Here is a 19,511-nt window from a genome sequence, read left to right as displayed (position 1 = left end):
GCAGGCACCGTCCACAAACTCCTCTGCCACCACCACCCGGCACCACCCCTTAGTGGCTGGCCAGGTTCGGCGCCGCGCCAGGGACAAACCCCGCCCCAGACCCCACAGGGGACCCGATCCTGCTCCCCCCACGGGACTCAGGTCGTAGTCATTGTGCGGTTGGTTTGGCTGGCAGCCGGGCTGGGCCCCTCTGGAGGCTTTCGGGTGCTGTGACCAGGAAGAGTACAGAGCATCATGGAGCAGAGCCCTGCTGGGGCTAATAATGAGACCCCAGGGGCTGATCCCCACCCCCCACACACACACGCTGCCTCCCACCCTGGGTTCTCCCCCAGCCACGCAAGGCAGAATGATGGGCACCATCGCTCTCCTAGCACCATCATTCACACGAGCATAACGCCAATGTAGTCCTGCTTCGGGATGTGCTGAGCCAAGGAACAGGGACTCGGGCCCTGAGCCAAGGTGGAAATCATGACTGGGATTTTCAACAGAGCCAAAGGGAGTTAGGCACTAAAACCCCTTTGAATTGGGGCTCCTTACTGTCCTGGGGATGGTTCGTTATTTAGATTGTAAGTTTTTTGGTGCAGGGATTGTCCGCTGCCCTCTGGTAATGTAGTGATTGGCACAGCAGGGGCCTGGATCTCGGTCTGGGTCCGTGTGGTGTCTGGCACAGCGGGTACCTGGATCTCAGAAGGGGTCCACGTGGCGACCAGCACAGCGGGGGCCTTGATCTCAGTCAGGATCTGCGTGGTGTCTGGCACAGCGGGGGCGTGGATCTCAGTGGGGGTCTGCATGGTGTCTGGCACAGTGGGAGCCTGGATCTCAGTGGGGGTCTGCATGGTGTCTGGCACAGGGTGGGCCTGGATCTCAGTGGGGGTCTGCATGGTGTCTGGCACAGCGAGGGCCAGATCTCCCCTCGTCCCTAGGCCCTGCTGGGGCAATAATATGAATGAATGGTGACCAGTTAGGCACTTCAGAAAACCCCAGTTTAGACCCACCCCTCAGCGCCCCTCGGCACTGTTATCAGAGGGTGTAAAGCGAATGACCCGGGCAGGGTGAGCGCTCAGCACTCCCAGCCGAGGGGGAAGTCGTGTCAATCCCTCCCCACAGGGGCTGGATCAGCCAAGGTCCCCTTCGCTGTCTACGTTTGCAGAAAGGGTTTGGAATTTTACCCCTGTCCCTGAAGGATCCTCGCCCGTCCCTCCAGGCGGCCCATGAGGCGGCTGCTGAGCCGGTTCCTCCCGGGCGATCGGGGCGGCGCCGCCGGGGCTGGCCGGCCCCTGGCTCTGGCGGCCCGCAGGCTGCTCTGCCCACCCTGCGAGGGGGTTGCCCCAGGCTGAAGCAACAGGGGCCCGACGTTACCCGAGCCGGGGAGCTTTGCACAGAAGAGCTGGTCCCGGGATACGAGCCAGCTTCTGCTGACCGCTTCCTGCATGTTTTAACTGAGCTGCTGCCAGCAACTGCTAGGGAAGGAGCGTGGGCTGGTCCTCAGGACTCCTGGGTTCTAGTCCCAGCTCGCTGTGTGACCGGGCTAAGGCCCTTCCTCGCCTTGTGCCTCAGTTTACCATCTCACCCTGCCTTTTCGATTGAGTTCTTTGGGGGCAGGGACTGTCTCTGTGCAGCGCCAAGTACCAGCAGTCCCCCTCTCAGCTGGAGCCCAGACCTGCTCCTGATACACAAATAATAATCCCTGGCTTTTATCAGTAGAGCTCAAAGTGCTTTACAAAGACAGTAAGTATCCTTATCTGCATTTCACAGATGGGGAAACTGAGGCACAGAGTGGGGCAGCGACTCACTGAAGGTCACTCAAGCAGGCAGTGGCAGTGTTGAGAATAGAACTCAGGTGTCCTGCTTCTCTGTGCTTTAGCTATGGTCACTGCCTGGAAATCTGAGAACCTCAGCTAGGCTGTAACCTCCCTTGTAGAAACAAGAGAGCTGGGTTAAAAAATGAACACATCAGCCTTAGCATCAAAGCCAGGCATGTTAGGGAGGGGCTGGCCCTTTAAATGGGCAACAAGAACATTGACAAGTGGTAGACTAGAGGACTGGACGGCTGATGGGCTCCACATACACATCAACAGTATCTGTCTATCCCCTTTCACCCCTCTATCTATCCCCTTACCCCCTTCCCTCTCGCTCTCTCTCAGTGGTTCTCAACCAGGGGTACACGTACCCTTGGGAGTACGCAGAGATCTTCCTGGGGGCACATCAGCTCATCCAGATATTTGCATAGTTTTACTACAGACTAGTGAAGTCAGTACAAACTACAATTTCATACAGACAGTGACATGTTTATACTGCTCGATACACTATACACTGAAACGTAAGTATAATGTTTATATTCCAGCTGGTTTATAATTATATGGTAAAAACGAGAAAGTCAGCAAGATTTCAGTAATAGTGGCTGTGACACTTTGGATTCTATGTCTGATTTCATAAGCAAGTCATCTTTAAATGAGGTGAAACTTGACAGGCAGCAAGATAAATCAGACTCCTGAAAGGGGTACAGTAGTCCAGGGCTGCCCAGAGGGGGGGGACAAGTGGGGCAATTTGCCCCAGGCCCTGCAGGGGCCCCCATGATAGTTTTTTAGGTCCCCTGGAGCGGGTCCTTCACTTGCTCCAGGTGCCCCAGAGTTTCTTCCACTCTGAGTCTTTGGCGGCAATTCAGCGGCAGGGGGCCCTTCCGCTCCGGGACCCGCCACCGAAGTGCTGGGAATTCGGCGGTGGGGGCCCCCTGCTGCCGAAGTCCCCAGCCCCCCTGAATCCTCTGGGCAGCCCTGCAGTAGTCTGGAAAGGTTGAGAGCCACTGACCTATCAGCTGATCTATCTACCTGCCTACGTAAAGCATTCTTAAGGGCTGAGGTTTTCTAATAATTGGTTTTTCATTATAATTACTGTGTAATACCTACCATGCACACCAGAGGAGGGTAAATGAGACTCGGGCTCTAATGTTACCAGATTTGCTCATTACTTTGGAGATACGCTCATTTATTAGGGTTCCTTTCTGGGGTGGGGGGTTCTGTAATTCTGTCAGTGTTCTGCCTGTGTCCTTGTGTTCTCATACGGAGCTCTGCTTCTCCCTTCTGCAAGTTCCCTCCCAATGGAGCTCTCCTGCAGGACCTAAGTACCAGAATCAGCCAAACACCCCCACACATTAACAGAGCACGGCTGAGAGGACTGGGTTAATCAGCGCTCCCAAACTGGCCCCTTATATGTCCCTGGACTCAGCAGGCTGGGTCGAGCAGCACTTCCAAGCTGTCACCCTCATATGTCCCAGGTTCAGCACGTCCCTATCCCCACTTTCACATTCCAATTGCCCTGGCAGTAACCCACCTGATGAGCAAACTCCCCAGGATTTTTGGGCACTGCAGGGAGCTTTACCTTAAGTATGAGGAGCATTGCTGCAAGGCGAATGGGGAAGCCAAAAAACACCCCGGGGAGGGGGCGGGGAGGGAGAGAGAGAAGCAACCAGCTTAACCATGAAAGTGATTTATTGCCAGGTAATAACCACAGGGGAACCAACCAAATAAAACAGTTATATTAAATCTAACTGAAACTTGGTTATAAAAGTCAGGTTTAGAAAACTATAAGTGATGACACAAGTCAGGGTCAGAAGGCTACACCGAGAGAGAGAGAGAGCGCGCGCTGGGTTCTCACCACTCCGTGAAGCTTGACTCGATCGGGGTTCCCAGGTGGTGGTGGCAGCTGAGGGTCGGGAGTGCTGGAGACAGGCAGAGCCCCCAGCACAGTCAGGAGAAGATGTAGTCCCAATGGAACTGATGCAGGTGTTGGATCCAGGCATCAGAGCACTGACTCGAGCACAGATAGGAGGTTTTTTTTGTAGGAAAACAACAATGGTTCAAGGGAGAACACTAGATTTGTCTATGTGCAAACAAGAGAGTGTACCAAAGTTGTTTTGTTCTAGCTAGACAATAGGAACTGCTCTTTCCTGGCTATGGGCGGTGTTCCTTCCAGGGAGCTCACAATGCAATTAGGCAGCTTCAGTGTGATGTTATTGACATCAACTGTGACCATATTGCTCGTTGTTGCAACCAAGGTCCTATAGTCGTGCCAGATCTTGTACAAAGGAGGTCCAGTAAGGTGTCTATGGAAAGGTTATGATTTGCTGGTTATGATTATGTTATCTGCAAGTGTGTGTCATTTTTGTGGTTGAAGTTGGGAATATTGGCTAGATACTTGTATCTCAACGTGTTTTGGTTCTACCTAGCCTCAGTGAAGTGTTTGGTCAGCTTCTTGAGAGGGGACTATTCTCAGTAAGTGCCCAATCAGGAAACACTTAACTGACAATGAACTTTGGGAGATGCCAATCCACATCCGAGCTTTCCCCGGGAACTAACATGTAAACAATAGCATCTGCCTGTAAAGAAATGAGTCATGCATGGACATGTGACTTGCCCATGTGACTCCAAACTCCATCTTGTTGCTGTGATTTTGCACAGGAGAACCAAGGGGTTTCCACCCACAAGAGAGAGAATATAAAAGCCCCTGGAAACCCCTCCTTTTGGTCTTCAATCCTGCTTCTGACTTCTGGAGGAACCTTGCTGCAAAGTGAAGCTCTGGACGACCCATCCCAGCTGTGGATGTTCTCTAGAGACTTGAGTTGAATTGGTCAGATAACTGCTGAGCTGGGGGCGTGCAGGCGTGGGCTCATTAACATCTGGGGCAGAGATCCCCCATCATGCACTGCTTCCCTGCTCTTCTGGTCCCAGAGTTCAGTGCGGTTCTTGCCTTGGAACCTCTGTTCTCCAGTCTGTGTGCTAATGGGGATGGCTCCCTGTCCCATCCTTGATGCAAATGAGCCTAGGGGAGTTGCCTTAATCCTTTCACCCTTGGCTGGAGGAGTTTAGGTGCATCTCCCATGGCCTTTTCATTGCCTTTTGTAAGTCTTTCTTCTGATCAACTTTGGTTAAGCAGAGGCGGCGGGGGGGGGACAGGGGGGACAGGGGGTGTCCTTCATGAGTCAGTCAGGCCAGGTACTGCACCCTGGTTCCCCAAGAACACAGAGCTGGCAGTTAACACTAAAGTTACATGTTGTGACAAAGTTCCTCCTCTACCTTGGTGGGTCCTGCACTTATTGGCAGATTTGCTCACCTCAGTGATCTTCCCCCACAGTCTGGGTCAATTTCTCCTGTGTCTGATCAGGAGTTGGGAGGTTTGGGGGGAACCCAGGCCCACCCTCTACTCCAGGTTCCAGCCCAGGCCCCTAGGGATTCACAGCTGTCTATAGTGCCTCTTGTAACAGCTGTATGACAGCTACACCTCCGTGGGCTACTTCCCCAAGGCCTCCTCCAAACACCTTCTTTATCCTCACCACAGGACCTTCCTCTTGGTGTCTGATAACGCTTGTACTCCTCAGTCCTCCAGCAGTACAGCCTCTCCCTCTCAGCTCCTTGTGTCTCTTGCTCCCAGCTCCTCACAAGCACTTCCTCTCCTCTGGCTCCTCCCCATCTGACTGGAGAGAGCTCCTTTTTAAACCCAGGTGCCCTGATTAGCCTGCCTTGATTGGCTGCAGGTGTTCTAATCAGCCTGTCTGCCTTAATTGGTTCTAGCAAGTTCCTGACTACTCTAGTGCAGACCCTGCTCTGGTCACTCAGGGAACAGAAAACTACTCACCCAGTGACCAGTATATTTGCCCTCTACCAGACTCCTGTACCCCACTGGTTTGGATCTGTCACAGTATACACCAGAATTTTTACTCCAGTGTTTGCTAAATACTAATCCGGACACTCATAAATGTTGGGCCAAGTCACAGTTAGGCCTTATTTGTACCCAAACACTGAACTGCTGTAACTGTAGCAGGCGTAGGCGCTGACTCCATGGGTGCACCGAGGCTGGAGCATCCATGGGGAAAAAATGGGGCAACTTCCCTATCAGAACCTCCCCCTCCCCCCAGCTCCTCCTGCCTGCCAGTGGGCCCCACAAATCAGCACCTCCCACCCGCCACAATCAGCTGTTTCACGGTGTGCAGGAGGCTCTCGGGAGGAGTGAGGACACGGTGTGCTTGGGGGAGGGGTGGAACAGAGTGGGAAGAGGCAGGAGCAGGGCAGGGATGGGAAGAGGCGGGTGGGGGTGGGGTCGAGGAGGAAGGCATGGAGTAGGGGCAGGGCCTGGGCCATAGCCATGGGTCTAGTACCCCCCAGCACATTGGAAAGTCAGCACCTGTGGTAGCAGGGTAGTTAAAGTGGTACAAGGCCCGCTTCTCTGCTGTGGGTGGTGGAACGCACAGCTGTAAAGCATGTGTCCTTTCTCCATCTAGTTCCAGATGCAGGATAACAGCTTTCTACCGCTGCCAGTGGGAGAGGCATGTGCAGCCATGCTGAAGGGCACAGGGGTTCAAACGCTACTGCTGACCCCTGGGGAGTCATCACACACATACGCCAGGGTGCGGCCTGGAGAATTGGGAATGGGATGCCAAGCCTTTCACCTCCACATCTGAGGAGCGCCCCCCCCCGACAAAAAACACCTTTGCAACTGGCACGGAGTGTCCCCCACACTGGCAGCCTCAGCAGGGGGATCAGGAACGGCCTGAGCTTAGGAAAGTCATCCCGGGGGGCCGTCCCCTGAGGTCCTGGGGGATGGGTCGGATGGTCTGAAGAACCCTGGTGCTGGCACCTTAAATCCACGTTGGCAGGGCCCTGGGTCTATAGGGAGGGACTCATGAGGTGGCTGCTACAGGGGGATGGTCAGGAGGAAAGTTCCCTGGCAGCAGGGTATCCTGGGGTCTCTTCCATGGTGGTGGTGGCCTGGAGGCAGGATACTGGGCTAGATGGGCCCCTGCTGTGCTCCACTCTGGCACTATTCTCTTTCTGCAACCTGTTGGGCGGGGCGGAGGGGTTGGGAGAACTGGGCCCTGGCAGCTTGCACTGAGAAGCAGGGGCACCGTTGCCTGTGCTCATTTCCATTGAGCCATGCCCTGGATTTGGGAGAGGGAGGGGACTAAAGGCGAGTTCAGAAGGGAACGGACAGAGCGAGGCAGCCAGCGGGGAGCTGAGCACAGCATGGGATGGACGTGCTGATCTGAGTGTCACAGTCATGGCCCCGAGGGACAGGACCAGACCCCATGGCCACCTCATCATCCCCACCAGCCTGTGGCTTCTCCACTGCTACCTGTCAGGTACCCTGGGGGGCTGGGGGCACAAGGGAACCAGATGGGGCGAGGGAGAGGGGATAATTCCTCTCCTGGCTGGGATGGTGACCTCACACATTCGCCTCTAGCCACTGATCACTACTCAGGTCGAAGCCCCTGCAGATTGTGATCCGTGGGGTGAGCAGGGCAGCCTGGGGGCTGGAGGGAGGAGGTTTTGCCCACTATGGGGGGGTCAGTGTTGGGGGCTGGGGGCTGGGAAGAGAGATGGAATGGAAGTCTCTGAGCTAGGTGCCAATCCCAGATCTTTCACCACCATCACCCCCATGCCCACGGCCAGGGATCCCTGCAGCAACTTGCACAGAGCTCTGTCTCTTCCCCTCGGCCCCCTGGTGATGTGGCCAGCTGCGAGGGAGCTCTGGGTTAACGCTTCCAAGGGGCGTGAGCAGGGGGTGGCACAGGGTGCCCCTGGGGGAGTGGGGGGGGCAGAGAAGTGAGACCTCTGGCAGCTGCTGCCTGACACACAATGCTATCTCGGATGCCAGTGCCAAGTGGGGATAATACACGATGAGGGGCTGGTTATGCCCAGCTGGCCCAGTGGTTAAGGCACCAGGCTAGAGCCTGCGAGACCTGGGTGCTAGTCCCTGCTTTGCTGCAGACTCCTTGTGTGACCTGGGGTAAGTTGCTTAGCTTCCTGTACCTCAGTTTCCCCTGTGTGCAATGGGGATAGTGGCCCTGCCACACAGGGGCGCGGGAAGGTTAATACATTGCAGAGGGTGGGGTGCTCAGACACTGCAGTGATAGGGGCCAGCTACGGTCCATAGATAAAAGCACTGGGTGCGTCTGCACTGCCAAGAAACCCCCTGGCGCTGTGTCGCCAAGATCAATAGACTCGGGCTCGCAGGGCTCTGAGCGCAGGACTGAAAACTGCAGCATAGACGGATGGTAGCCGAGGCTTCCAGATTTTCCCCACTCGCTGGGTTCCAGCACCCAGGCTCCAGCCTGAGAGGGATTGTCTGTGCTATGGTTTCACCCTGCGAGCCCAAGTCAATTGATCTAGGCTCGGAGGCTTTGCAGTGTAGACAAATCCCCAGTGTCTGGTTCTCTGGGGAATCATTCACTGTGGGAGCAAAGATTTTGATTGTCCTCAATTTTCCTGCCTTATTCTCATAGTCTGGGCAGGGTGACACTGCTATTTGCAATGAAACATTCGTCCAGGGCCTGTTAACACTTCTCAGAGGGGGCAGCATGTCTAGTGGTTAGAGAAGCAGCAGGGGCAGGGCTGGGAGTCAGGATTCCTGGGTTCTAGTCCCAGCTCTGGGAGGGAAGTCGCCTAGTGGTTAGAGCAGCAGTGGGGGAGGGGCTGAGCACCTGGACTCCTGGGATCCATTCCCAGCTGGAGGAGGGGAGTGGGGTCTCAGAGCAGGGCAAACTACAGATCTGGACTCCCGAGTTGTATTCCCACCTCTTTCTTACCCCCTTGTGTTACCGTGGGCAATTCACGTAATCACCATGTGCCTCAGTTTCCCACATATCAGTTACCCCTTGATCCCTCCAAGTGGCAGATCTGCCATAACTGCCTTGCATTACTAGGCTAAATCACGGTCCGTCCATCATGCCTGCCTGGCGCCTTAGAGGTGCTGCGGTGCAGTGGCTTTTCCTAGGCTGAGAGGCTTCTTTGTTCCAGGCCACTGGTACGGGGAGGGAGAGGGGGTGTTGATGACACCCCCACGAGTGTGTGGCCAACCATGAATCCATCTCCCTGCAACACGCCCAGGAGCACCAGGAGGCTGGAGACGACCAATGGGCTGGGGAGGGGCGGGAGCCCAGCTGACTGGAAGCCCAGCGGAGTGGCCTTTATGGACATGCGTGTGGAGGGAAGTGTGGACTAGCGGTTAAGGCACAGCTGGGGCACTCAGGGTGTCTGGGTTCTAGTCCCGGCTTGTGGGCAAGTTGCTTTCTCTTCTCCGAGCCTCAGCTTCCCCGTCTGTCACATGGGGCCAGAAAGCTTCCCCATGTGTGCAGCTGTCTGGGAAGTGCTTGAAGATCCTTGGGGCTAAGGGCTATGAGGCCACGTAGTCTTTCGCATGGGGGCCTCCATCACCCCCACCTGGAATGGACAGGAACCTTTCATGGGGGGGCCGCTCCTTCCAGGCCGCCTTTGGGGGTCCAGCACTGGTGTTGGCTGCACTGTGCTGGGGAGGGGCTGTCTTAGCCGAGGGGCACCTTAGTGACCAGGCCAGGGCCCCTCAGACATGGCATCGACGTGGCTGCCTGTCCCGTGGCCCTTGCACAGTGCTTCCTAATTAGTGCCAATTACCCTGAGGAGTTGTCATGTCCCACCCCTCCCAGGCCTCCATTAATTATCTGGCATGGGAATAGGGCAGGCAGATGGTTCCCACTTTGTGCAGTTCCCTGGAGCAAGTGACCACAACAATCCCCTCCCCTCGACTGCAGGACAGTGCCCCATTGTTCAGCCCCCCCATCTCCTGCATCCAGCTGAGATCCCCGCTGGGGGGAGTCCCAGCCTGGAAAGGGTCAAGCAGGCTGGAGCTGATGTGTGACGGCTCCTAATTGCTCCTCCGGCCCCAAAGGGGTTAACCCAGCCCAGCTGGGATCGAGGCAGGACAGGAGACAAATCCATGTTAATTACCGAGTGGGACTAATTACTATTGATGGTTCTTTGGCAAAATGAATTGGCAAAACATAGTTGCCCGGTGCAAGCCAGCCAGACACACTGTCTGCCGCTCCAGGCTCATTCCAACTCCTCAGATCAGAAATCACGCCCCAGATCTGTGGTGCGCCGGCTGCCCCTTGCGTGTGGCTTCGGGCCAGCCTGGTTGCTCTGGCTTGGGAATCCCCCAGCCAGGCTTGGGCTAGTTCGGGTTCCCCGCAGTGGGCCCAGCCTCAGCCCTGACTTTCTCTTCCTTGCTGTTTCTCCAGCTGCGCCCGGGTTCCTCAGGCTGGAGCAAAGATTCAGCCAGGGTGAAATTCCCCTCGGCAACCAGGGATATGCCCCACGTCCTGCTAGGCCCCATGTAATGCCCAGCTCTGCCCGGGGGACCCTGCGCGGGTGAGAGCTGTGTCTCTGGGAACTGGGTGGCTAACGTGGGCCAGCGGGGAATGGAGCTTTACATGGACCCTTTGTTCCTGGATCACTTTGACAGTCCTCATGGTAACAATCCTGGACTGGCACAGGCCGGATGCTAGAATTGTTCCAGTGCCCAGCTCTAGGCCGTGCCAACGTCACCCACTGCCTGGGGGTGTCAGGTGCCCTCACACCGGAGGGTGGAGGCTGTTTCAGGCCCTTTCTGTGGGATCTGGCTGTTTCAGCCTGTCTTAGCATTCTTTCTCAGATCTGAACTTTAGAGTTCAGAAAATGAGATACTAGCACCTGAATCCTCTAAGCTTAATTACCAGCTTAGATCTGATAGCACTGCCACCACCCAAAAATATAGTGTTTTGGGGCACTCTGACCTCCCCAACCTTCCCCGGGGACCCCAAGAACCCAGACCCCTTGGGTTCTTAAAACAAGGAGAAATAAACCATTCCCCCACCCTTCCCCTCCCTGGGCTATCCTGAGAGATACTGATCCAACCTCTTAAATCACCATACAGAGAAGCATTTCCCTCCCCTTCCACAAAGAGGCAAACAGATTCAAGGAAAACAAAGAGAGATTCTCTCTCTCCCCATCCCGTCTCCCCCCCACCCGTCCTGGTGAGTTATCCCAATCCCCTGGAATAACACAAGGGAAACAAGGAAAAACTAATCAATCAGGTTCTCTAAAAAAAAGAAATCTTTTAATAAAAGGAAGTTAAAAGTAAAGAATTAGCTCTGTAACTTCAAGATGTCAATATTACAGGGTCCTATAGCTTACAGACACCAGAAAGAGACTTTCCCCCCAGTACCAATACAAATCAAAATATTCCCAGCAACTACACATATAAAAGTTAACCAGCCAGATCCACAATTGCAAAAAGAGTAAAAACAATCAAAAACCTAAACTGCCTGTTTTTACTTACTATTAGAAAGAAACTTAGAGAGCCTGTAGTAATGTCTGGTCTCTCTCAGACCCTCCGAGAGAAGAGCCCACAATGGACAAAAAACACACACAAAAGCTTCCCTCCGCCCAAATTTAAAAGTATCTTGTCTTCTGATTGATCTTCTGGTCAGGTGTCCCGTTCCCTGCTTGTAACCCTTTACAGGTACAAGAGACATTAACCCTTAACAATCTGTTTATGACACAGCCACACAGCTCTGGTTGTCCCGTGTCAGTCAGCATTGGCTGCTGGCGGCCATCCCGGCTGCGGGAGCTTGTCTGTTTTTCACTCCTCCAGCTCTGAATCTTGGCCAGGCTCCCAGCTTTCATTGTCAGGATCCTCCCTGCTGACTCCACCCGTTGTGCCTTTTCCAGCGGTGGGCGCGGTGAAGGTGTCCGTGGGCGCTGCCAGCATCCAGGTGGCGAGGGGAGGGAACGTGCTTCTGCCTTGCAGCTTCTACACCTCAGCCTCGCTGAGTCGCCTCAACATCATCTGGACGGTCATCCCGCTGGCGGAGCCAAACCACCCCCAGCAGGTAGGTGGAACGTGGCCCTTTTCCTTCCCTTCCGTTGCTGGAGGCCGGTTAGCCTCGGTACAGTCAGGGATCAAGGTCCCAGTCTGGGATCGGGGCCCTAGGATGCTGCGCACTGTCCCTGCCCAGAAACCTCACAGCCTAGGATGGTGGCCAGACAAAACAAGTGTGAGAAAGCAATGGAAGAGAGGGGGCGCGAAAGCAATGGTGGGGGGGGGGGATCAACACACAAGGTCAAATGAACTTGTGATGCCCAGTAAACTGCCATCCCGGTTCACCAGCTGCTGTCAGATGGCAGAGTTTTGCAGGCATCGCGAGAGAGAGGAGCTGTTGTGAGCGCTCTGTACAGCTTCTCAGAACTGGGGCATCATTAACCTGTGGAACTCCTTGCTGCAGGATACTAGTGAGGCTAACAGTTTAGCAAGGTGTCAACACACAGGAATAAGAGCAGCAGCTGCAGGCATGCTGCCCAGATAAAACAACAAGGGGCAGATTTCAGGGTGGAGCTCACTAAGGAGTCACGGGGGAGTTCTGCTCCCCCACCCCCCGCTCTGCTCCACCCCGCCCCCATGGGGTACTGCTGCATAGCCGCTTAGGAGCATTGCATGGAGGGGGCAATGAGCCAATTGCCCCTCTCTCACACTGCAGATCACAGCCTGGCCTCGCTTTTCAGACCACCAACCTAAAGAATGACTTTAAAAGCAGCCCCCTCTCCCCGTCACGAGGGGGATGGCAGTGCTGGGGCGAAGGTGCTGCCTGGCAGCACCCCCCTAGGATGAACCCTTGAACAGACCCCTGTTGGGCTTCATCCTCGAGGGCCGTGCCAGTTCCTCTGCAGTAGGCCCAGCCCTGCTCCTGCTGACACTGGGCTTGGCACTAGCCCCTCCAGGTATAAGAACATACAAACGGCCACTCTGGGTCAGAGCAATGGTCTGGCTAGCCCCGTATCCTGGGTTCTGACAGGGCTACTGCCAGGTGCTTCAGAGGGAATGCACAGAACAGGGAACTTATTGAGTGAGCCCCAGAGCATGGGGTTGTCCCCCTGACCATCTTGGCTAATAGCCATTGATGGACCTAGCCTAACTAGTTGGTGGCAGAAGTGGGATTTGACATAGGCACTCCTGGCTCCCAGCCCAGTGCTTTGCCCACTGGCCCACACTGCCTCTGCGAGTGCAATGGAAAGGCCCTGTGCTCACTGAGGGAGCAAGGGGAGGCATCTCTGGCTCATGGGTGGGGTCTTCCCTCCCTCCCACTCCACCCCAGGTCCTGGCCTATGAGCAGGGAGAGGTGGTGGAGAGTCTGTCCCAGTACACGGGCCGTGTGGGCTTCGCCTTCCCACCCGCCCAGAGTGCCACCATCTTCCTCAACGAGACGCGCAGCTCGGATAGCGGGACGTACCAGTGCAGCGTCATGAACCCACCCGACAGGGACACGCCCAACATCGGGGTCATCCAGCTCACCGTGCTCGGTATGTCCCGCCCTCATGGGGAAGAAACCCCACCTCACCTCCGCTGCCCCCCAGCATCCCTCTACTGGGTGCTTGTCTCAGTGTGTGTGTGTGTGTGTGTGTGTGTGTGCGTTCGTGCGTGTGCAGGTCTTGGAGTGGATCTGTTTGTCTGTGTGTGTAGCCCTTGGTGTGTGTGTCTGTGTGAGAGTGTCTTGGAGGCCTGGTTGTGTGAGTAGGTCTGCCTGAGTGTGTGCAGTTCTTGGTATGTGTGCGTCTGTATGTCTGTTCAGGTCAGGGGTGTGTATCTGTCTGGATCTTGGGGTGTGTGAGTGTGTCTGAGTGGGGAAGGGAGGTTGGGGTGTGTGTCCCCCAGTGTGGCTGGGAGTGAGTGCTGGTGTGTGTGTGTGTGTGTGTGTGTGTGTGTGCGCCCCTATCTCAGTGGGTGAACATGCAGACACATTTGAGCAGCGGGCTGGGTGTGTGTTGTGTGCACACTTCGTTGTGTACCTCTGTGTTACTTATCTGTGTTAGCCTGAAATTTAGTGTAAAGTGTGCACATGGGAGTAAAGTCTGTGTGGGAGCATGTAGCGGTGTGTCTGTACCATAAGGGTGTAGCTGTGTGTGTTTGTGTGCACAGTGTTTGCACTCAGCTGAATTGTCTGGGTATTGTGTGTATAGATATGCTTGTGTGTGGGAGTGCATGTGCACTGTGTGTGGTCATGTGCACTGACTGTGTTCACTGTGCAGTGTGTGTGTGACAGTGCGTGTGCACTGAGCTCTGTGTGTGTGTGTGTGTACATACCTGAGTGTGTGGTTCTGTCTGTAGCTGGGCCAACACCCCACCCCCCCGCCCCCCAGCTCTCTGACGAGTGCTAACAACCCCCAGTGCCTGGGCTCTCAGTAGCTGCTGTGGGCACTGGGCAGCCCAAGGACCCTGGGGGGAGCAGGTGTGTGTGTGAGGGGAGGACTGTCCTGTCCATAGCAGGTCCCCCTGACAGGGCTGGTCTGTGTCCCTGCAGTGCCCCCCTCCAGCCCCGAGTGCTCCAGCGAGGGGAGCAGGGAGGAAGGGGGGGACGTCCACCTGTCGTGTGCTGTGCGGGAAGGCGTGCCCACCCCTACCTTCAGCTGGGAGAAGATCCCCCCTGACACACAGCCCCTAGTGATGAGCTACACAGGTACTGGGAACGGCAGGGTGGGGGAGTGGGTGCGGCATGGAGGGGGACCTGGGTCCCATTAGCAGGGACTCGCCCCGAGAACGTGAGTCCTACATGTACCTGTGCCAGGGTCACATGCCACGGTGCCTATGTCGTGCACACAGGGCAACGTGGCATACGTGGTGCTGCACCTACCATGAGACATGCAGAGTTTGCCAGATGCCGTGTGACGGGCATCTTCTGGCAGAAGCAGCCAGTGGGGAGTGGGAGGGGGTGTCTAGTGGCTGGACCCACAGAGAGGAGACAAGTCTTGTCCCACCACCGGCTAAGCAGCCGTCCCCTTGAGCCCACATGGCAGAGGCCCCATGCTCGGCCCCCCAGGGAGCTGGGTTCTAGTCCCGGCCCCCCAGCTGGCCTGGGGCTGGCTCCAGTGTAACCTGCTCCCTCTCGTTTGTCCCCTCGCTCTCCGGCTGGCGGGGCAGAGGCGCGCCGGGCCCTGCTGACCCTGCAGAACCTGACGGCCGCCACCTCAGGCCTGTACCGCTGCACGGCCTCCAACGCGCTAGGCTCTGGTTCCTGCACCCTCCAGCTGCGCGTGCGCCTGGGTGAGTCAGGGCTGGGATGGGAGGGGAGTGGATCCCATTCATCAAACACTGGGCACTGATTGGACATTCATCAGTGCCGGCGCCCAACCGGAGAGCTTGACCCCAATGAGCCCTCTGATTGGCTACCCAGACACCAAACTGATCCCAGCTGTGAAGCCAGCGCAAATGCCACAAGCATGGCCCGCTGGAGACAGCTGCCCACAGTACCCTGCCCCATCCCTGGGGTACTAAACCTGGATCAGAGCAGAGCGGCTTTCATTGGGGGCTGAAGCCCTAAGAGGGGAGATGTCTGCACCCAAAGCCAGCATCTCTGTGCCTCTAAATCCCTGTGGCTAACGGCCAGGCCTGGTCGGAAGGGAGCCGTGGGAAGGTTTCTCTGTCGGAAAGGGCTGATTCGTTGACAGCAAAATGTGTCAATTTCGATTCGATTTCATTCTGGGAAATGAAATGATGCAAATATGGAGACGGCCAAGGTAGGCCCTTTCCAGATGGGAACGTCTTGACTTTTCATTTCAAAGCCACATTTTGTTTCAGGATTTCTTTCCTTATACAGTAGTAGGGGGAAAAGGAAACCTTTTAAAATAACGAAACTGGAAGGAAACATTTTGATCAACCCAACGGTGTCTTTGTTCTGGAATTTAATTGCCTGGGAAATGTGGAAATTGTTCACTTTTGTTCTGTGCTGGAAACTTTTTCCAAACTTGTGGAAAACTTGATTCCCGCCCATTTCTGCTGACAAATCCAGCACTGGGGCCATCTGCTTTGGCCAGTCCAGGTCTGCTGCACCCCCTGCTACCACGATCTGCCTTTCCTGCCACCCGACCATCTAGGCAGCAATTGGACGCCGAGCCGCTGGTGACCTCCTGTTGCTGTGTTTCAGCCCCACAGGGCACGCTGGGCATCGCGGTAGGCATCACCGTCACCCTGACCATGGGGCTGGTGCTGCTGGCTCTCCTAGCCCTGGTGCTCTGGCTGCACCACCAGAGTGTGCGGAAGTGGCCGGAGGAGGAAATGGAGGATTCGTACAATGAGATCAGGTGAGCTCAGTTACCTCCCTGCTGCTGTTTGCAGCCTCTGCCCTGTGTTGCCAAGTGAGTCTCATGATGTGTTTTTCTTAAAGCCCCAGCAGCCGGAGTCCAATGATTTTAGGAGACACTGCTTAGCTTTCACTGAGGCAAAAAAGTAAATTTCTGGCCTTTATAGTTGTGTAGAAATGCTGGAAAATGTGACCCCGAATGGCTCAAAATCTACAAAGAAAACCTGATACAGATGATTTTAAAATATATCTTATTATCATCATTACTTATTAGGTGTATTATGGTAGCACCTGGGATCCCCAGTCCTGGACCAAGCCCCCTTGGTGTCAGGCGCTGTACAAGCACAGAACAAAAATACACCCCCTCCGTCCCTGAGAAGCTTCCAATCTGCAGGGAGCAGGGCAGGGTTTAATTGGGGGCGCTCTCCCCTTGCAATCATTGATGACCCCAGTACTGTGCTAGGGGAGCGAGATTGGGGGGATACAAGGAGAGGGCAAAAGTGGGGTATAAAGTATAAGCCAAGAGCCAACAGGGCTGGCGCCCGACAGCCTGATAGGGGTGTACGACACCGGTCAGCGCTCCAGGCTCTGCTATCCACCCAGCAGCAGCTTAGCCGGGGATAAGTGTTTTATGGAGGGCTTTGGAGGTGACCGATGAGGGTGCTTTGCGGGTGTTCACAAGGAGCGTCCCTCACATGAACGGGGCAGGAGGGGAGCAAGCACAAAGGGGCTTGCTTGAAAAATCTCACAGGTTTGAAGCAGCTGTGATTTTTTCAGGGGGAGGGCGGGGGATGTGATTTTGGCACACGTGGGAGGTGCCAATGATGCTGATCCAGGAGCTCGGACGGCATCATGCCAGGGCCGTCTAGCCTTGGCAGCATGGCTCTGAAGCGAAGGAGGGACAAGGTGCTGCACAGGGCGCTGGCCGGAGGCGGGCGATTCTCATCCACACACCTCCAGGCGCTTCCCCCAGCCCTAATCCCTAACTTGCTCCTTGAAAGACGTGTCCCCGTAATAGAGCTGGGGGAGGGATGTTGTGTGATGCAAGCCCATCCACGGCGGGGGAGGGTGGGGGTGGTTAGTCCAGGTTTGATTAACAGGGATCTTAGGGCGGACGCCGTTTAACAGGCTGCGGCACAGCTGTTTAAGCCAGAAAGTGAGGCTAGAGTGACCAGGTGTCCTGATATTTGGGGCTTTTTCTTATATAGGCTCCTAATACCCCTCACCCTCTGTCTCGATTTTTCACCTTTGCTGTCTGGTCAGCCTAAGCGAGGCAGAGGCAGCCGGGCCGCTGAAAAGCAGGGGGAATTCGGGGTGGCCACACGGAGGGACCTGAGCTGCAACACGGCCAGATCTGGAGAAAAGGGCTGGGGGAGCGTCACCGCTGGCAGGCAGCCGGCCAGGCTGGGCTGAAGGGGCCTGACTTAGTGCGGTGCTGGGGTCAGCACTGACTGGGAGGGGAGCCTGCCCCCCACCCCACCCCCTACAGCACAGCACTCCTCCCACTGTGCCCCCTACAGAACAGCACCCCGCACCGCTACCCCACCCCCACCCCCTACAGCACAGCACCCCCCACCGCACCCCTACCCCACTCCCACAGCACAGCACCCCCCCGGCCCGCCTCTACCCTGACCCCTGCAGCACAGCACCCCCACTGCACCGCTACCCCACCCCCACCCCCTACAGCACAGCACCCCCCCACCGCACCCCTACCCCATTCCCACAGCACAGCGCCCCCCACACCGCCTCTACCCCAACCCCTGCAGCACAGCACCCCCCACCGCCCCCCTACTCCGCCCCCACAGCACAGCACCCCCCCAGCCCGCCTCTACCCCGACCCCTGCAGCGCAGCGCACCCCTACCCCACCCCCTACAGCACAGCACCCTCCACCACACCCCTACCCCACTCCCACAGCACCCCCCCAGCCCGCCTCTACCCCGACCCCTGCAGCACAGCACCCCCACTGCACCGCTACCCCACCCCCACCCCCTACAGCACAGCACCCCCCCACTGCACCCCTACCCCATTCCCACAGCACAGCGCCCCCCCACACCGCCTCTACCCCGACCCCTGCAGCACAGCACCCCCCACCGCACCCCTACTCCGCCCCCACAGCACAGCACCCCCCCAGCCCGCCTCTACCCCGACCCCTGCAGCGCAGCGCACCCCTACCCCACCCCCTACAGCACAGCACCCCCCACCGCACCCCTACCCCACTCCCACAGCACCCCCCCAGCCCGCCTCTACCCCAGCCCCTGCAGCACAGCACCCCCCTACCCCACCCCCCACAGCACAGCGCCCCCCACACCGCCTCCACCTTGACCCCTGCAGCACAGCACCCGCCCCACACTGTGCCCCCTACAGGACAGCACCCCCCCCACCGCACCCCTACCCCACTCCCACAGCATAGCGCCCCCCACACCGCCTCCACCTTGATCCCTGCAGCACAGCACCCGCCCCACACTGTGCCCCCTACAGGACAGCACCCCCCCACTGCACCGCTACCATGCCCCCTACAGCATAGCACCCCCCCACCGCACCCCTACCCCACTCCCTGCAGCACAGCATCCCCCCACACTGTGCCCCCTACAGGACAGCACCCCCCCCACTGCACCGCTACCCTGCCCCCTACAGCACAGCACCCCCCCACCGCACCCCTACCCTGCCCCTCTACAGCACAGCACCCCCCGCACCTTGCCTCTACCCCACCCCCTACAGCACAGCACCCTCCCACCTCACCCCGTACATCACAGTGCCCCCCACCTTGCCCCTACCCAATCCCCTACAGCCCCACACCCCTCTCCCAGTCCCTTGTTTGCCCTTCCCAGTCAATGGGCCCTGCTGGTTCTGTGCTGCCGTCACGCCCAGGGCAGAGGCTGATGCTGCTGTGCACAATGTCTCCCCAGAGTCGACAGCCTCTCACCGCGGCGTCTGATCGTAGCCAAGACTCTCTCCAGCGACATCCCCATGGCCAACCAGGCAGCAAAGCCCCTCTGGATCTTCACCAGCTCCACCCCCAACACCACCTATGCCAACCGCCAGAGTGGGCTGGGCGAGGGGAGTCAGGCGGCACCGCCCGGGGGGCTGCGACAGTCAGCATGGGCAGCGCACCAGGGCAGGAAGAGGAGCAGCAGCAGCCTCTCCAAGGAGGGATCCCTACCAGGCAGCCAGGCAGAGGAGGAGCCAGCCCCAGCCAAGGCGCTTCCCCCCAAGCACCCCGGATTCCTGGTCTAGGGGCAGTGGGTCCAATGGGCACAGAACTTGGGTGCTGATGCCAACAGCCAGGGCTCCCTGGCCAGGTACATTGGCTTCTGTGCACAGGCAGCAGCCTTGGGGCAAGCTGCTCCCACCTGCCTGGCTCCAGTGGGAGCTCAGGACAGCCCCACCCTGCCATCACCACTCCCCTCCCCCAGCCAGCCCCATGTTCATTAGCACTCAGCCCCCCCCCACGCTGGGTAGCTCCTCTTCTGGGGAGGCAGCTGGCCAGCCCCACAGCCAGTCAGATGTCAGCCCCGGAGGCTCTGCCTCGACCCCAGGTCACATACAGACTGGGCAGATGCAGGGTTAGCTTCCGTGTGCTGCCCCTGAACGGCT

The 19,511-nt window shown here is 57.1% G+C and overlaps 1 protein-coding gene across 1 annotated transcript; it reads left to right on the top strand.

Annotated features, from left to right (window-relative positions):
• Nucleotides 1-1,038: 1,038 nt before the first annotated feature.
• Nucleotides 1,039-19,193, top strand: LOC115639625 (immunoglobulin superfamily member 11-like). The gene is made up of 8 exons (XM_030542611.1): nt 1,039-1,052; nt 2,079-2,320; nt 11,517-11,677; nt 12,938-13,142; nt 14,141-14,308; nt 14,758-14,880; nt 15,761-15,917; nt 18,824-19,193. The coding sequence occupies exons 1-8, from the start codon at nt 1,039-1,041 to the stop codon at nt 19,149-19,151; spliced, it is 1,398 nt and encodes a 465-aa protein (XP_030398471.1). The 3' UTR covers nt 19,152-19,193.
• The last annotated feature ends 318 nt before the right edge of the window (nt 19,194-19,511 follow it).

This window comes from Gopherus evgoodei, chromosome 24, assembly GCF_007399415.2.
Source record: "Gopherus evgoodei ecotype Sinaloan lineage chromosome 24, rGopEvg1_v1.p, whole genome shotgun sequence".
NCBI lineage: Eukaryota > Metazoa > Chordata > Testudines > Testudinidae > Gopherus > Gopherus evgoodei.
This window is presented reverse-complemented; position numbering and strand designations above follow the sequence as displayed.

Bases quoted from the DNA above. Each gene is read 5' to 3' on its own strand.
- LOC115639625 (XM_030542611.1), top strand. The intron at 13,143-14,140 runs GTATGTCCCGCC...GTGTCCCTGCAG, and splicing joins CATCCAGCTCACCGTGCTCG to TGCCCCCCTCCAGCCCCGAG. The intron at 15,918-18,823 runs GTGAGCTCAGTT...ATGTCTCCCCAG, and splicing joins GATTCGTACAATGAGATCAG to AGTCGACAGCCTCTCACCGC.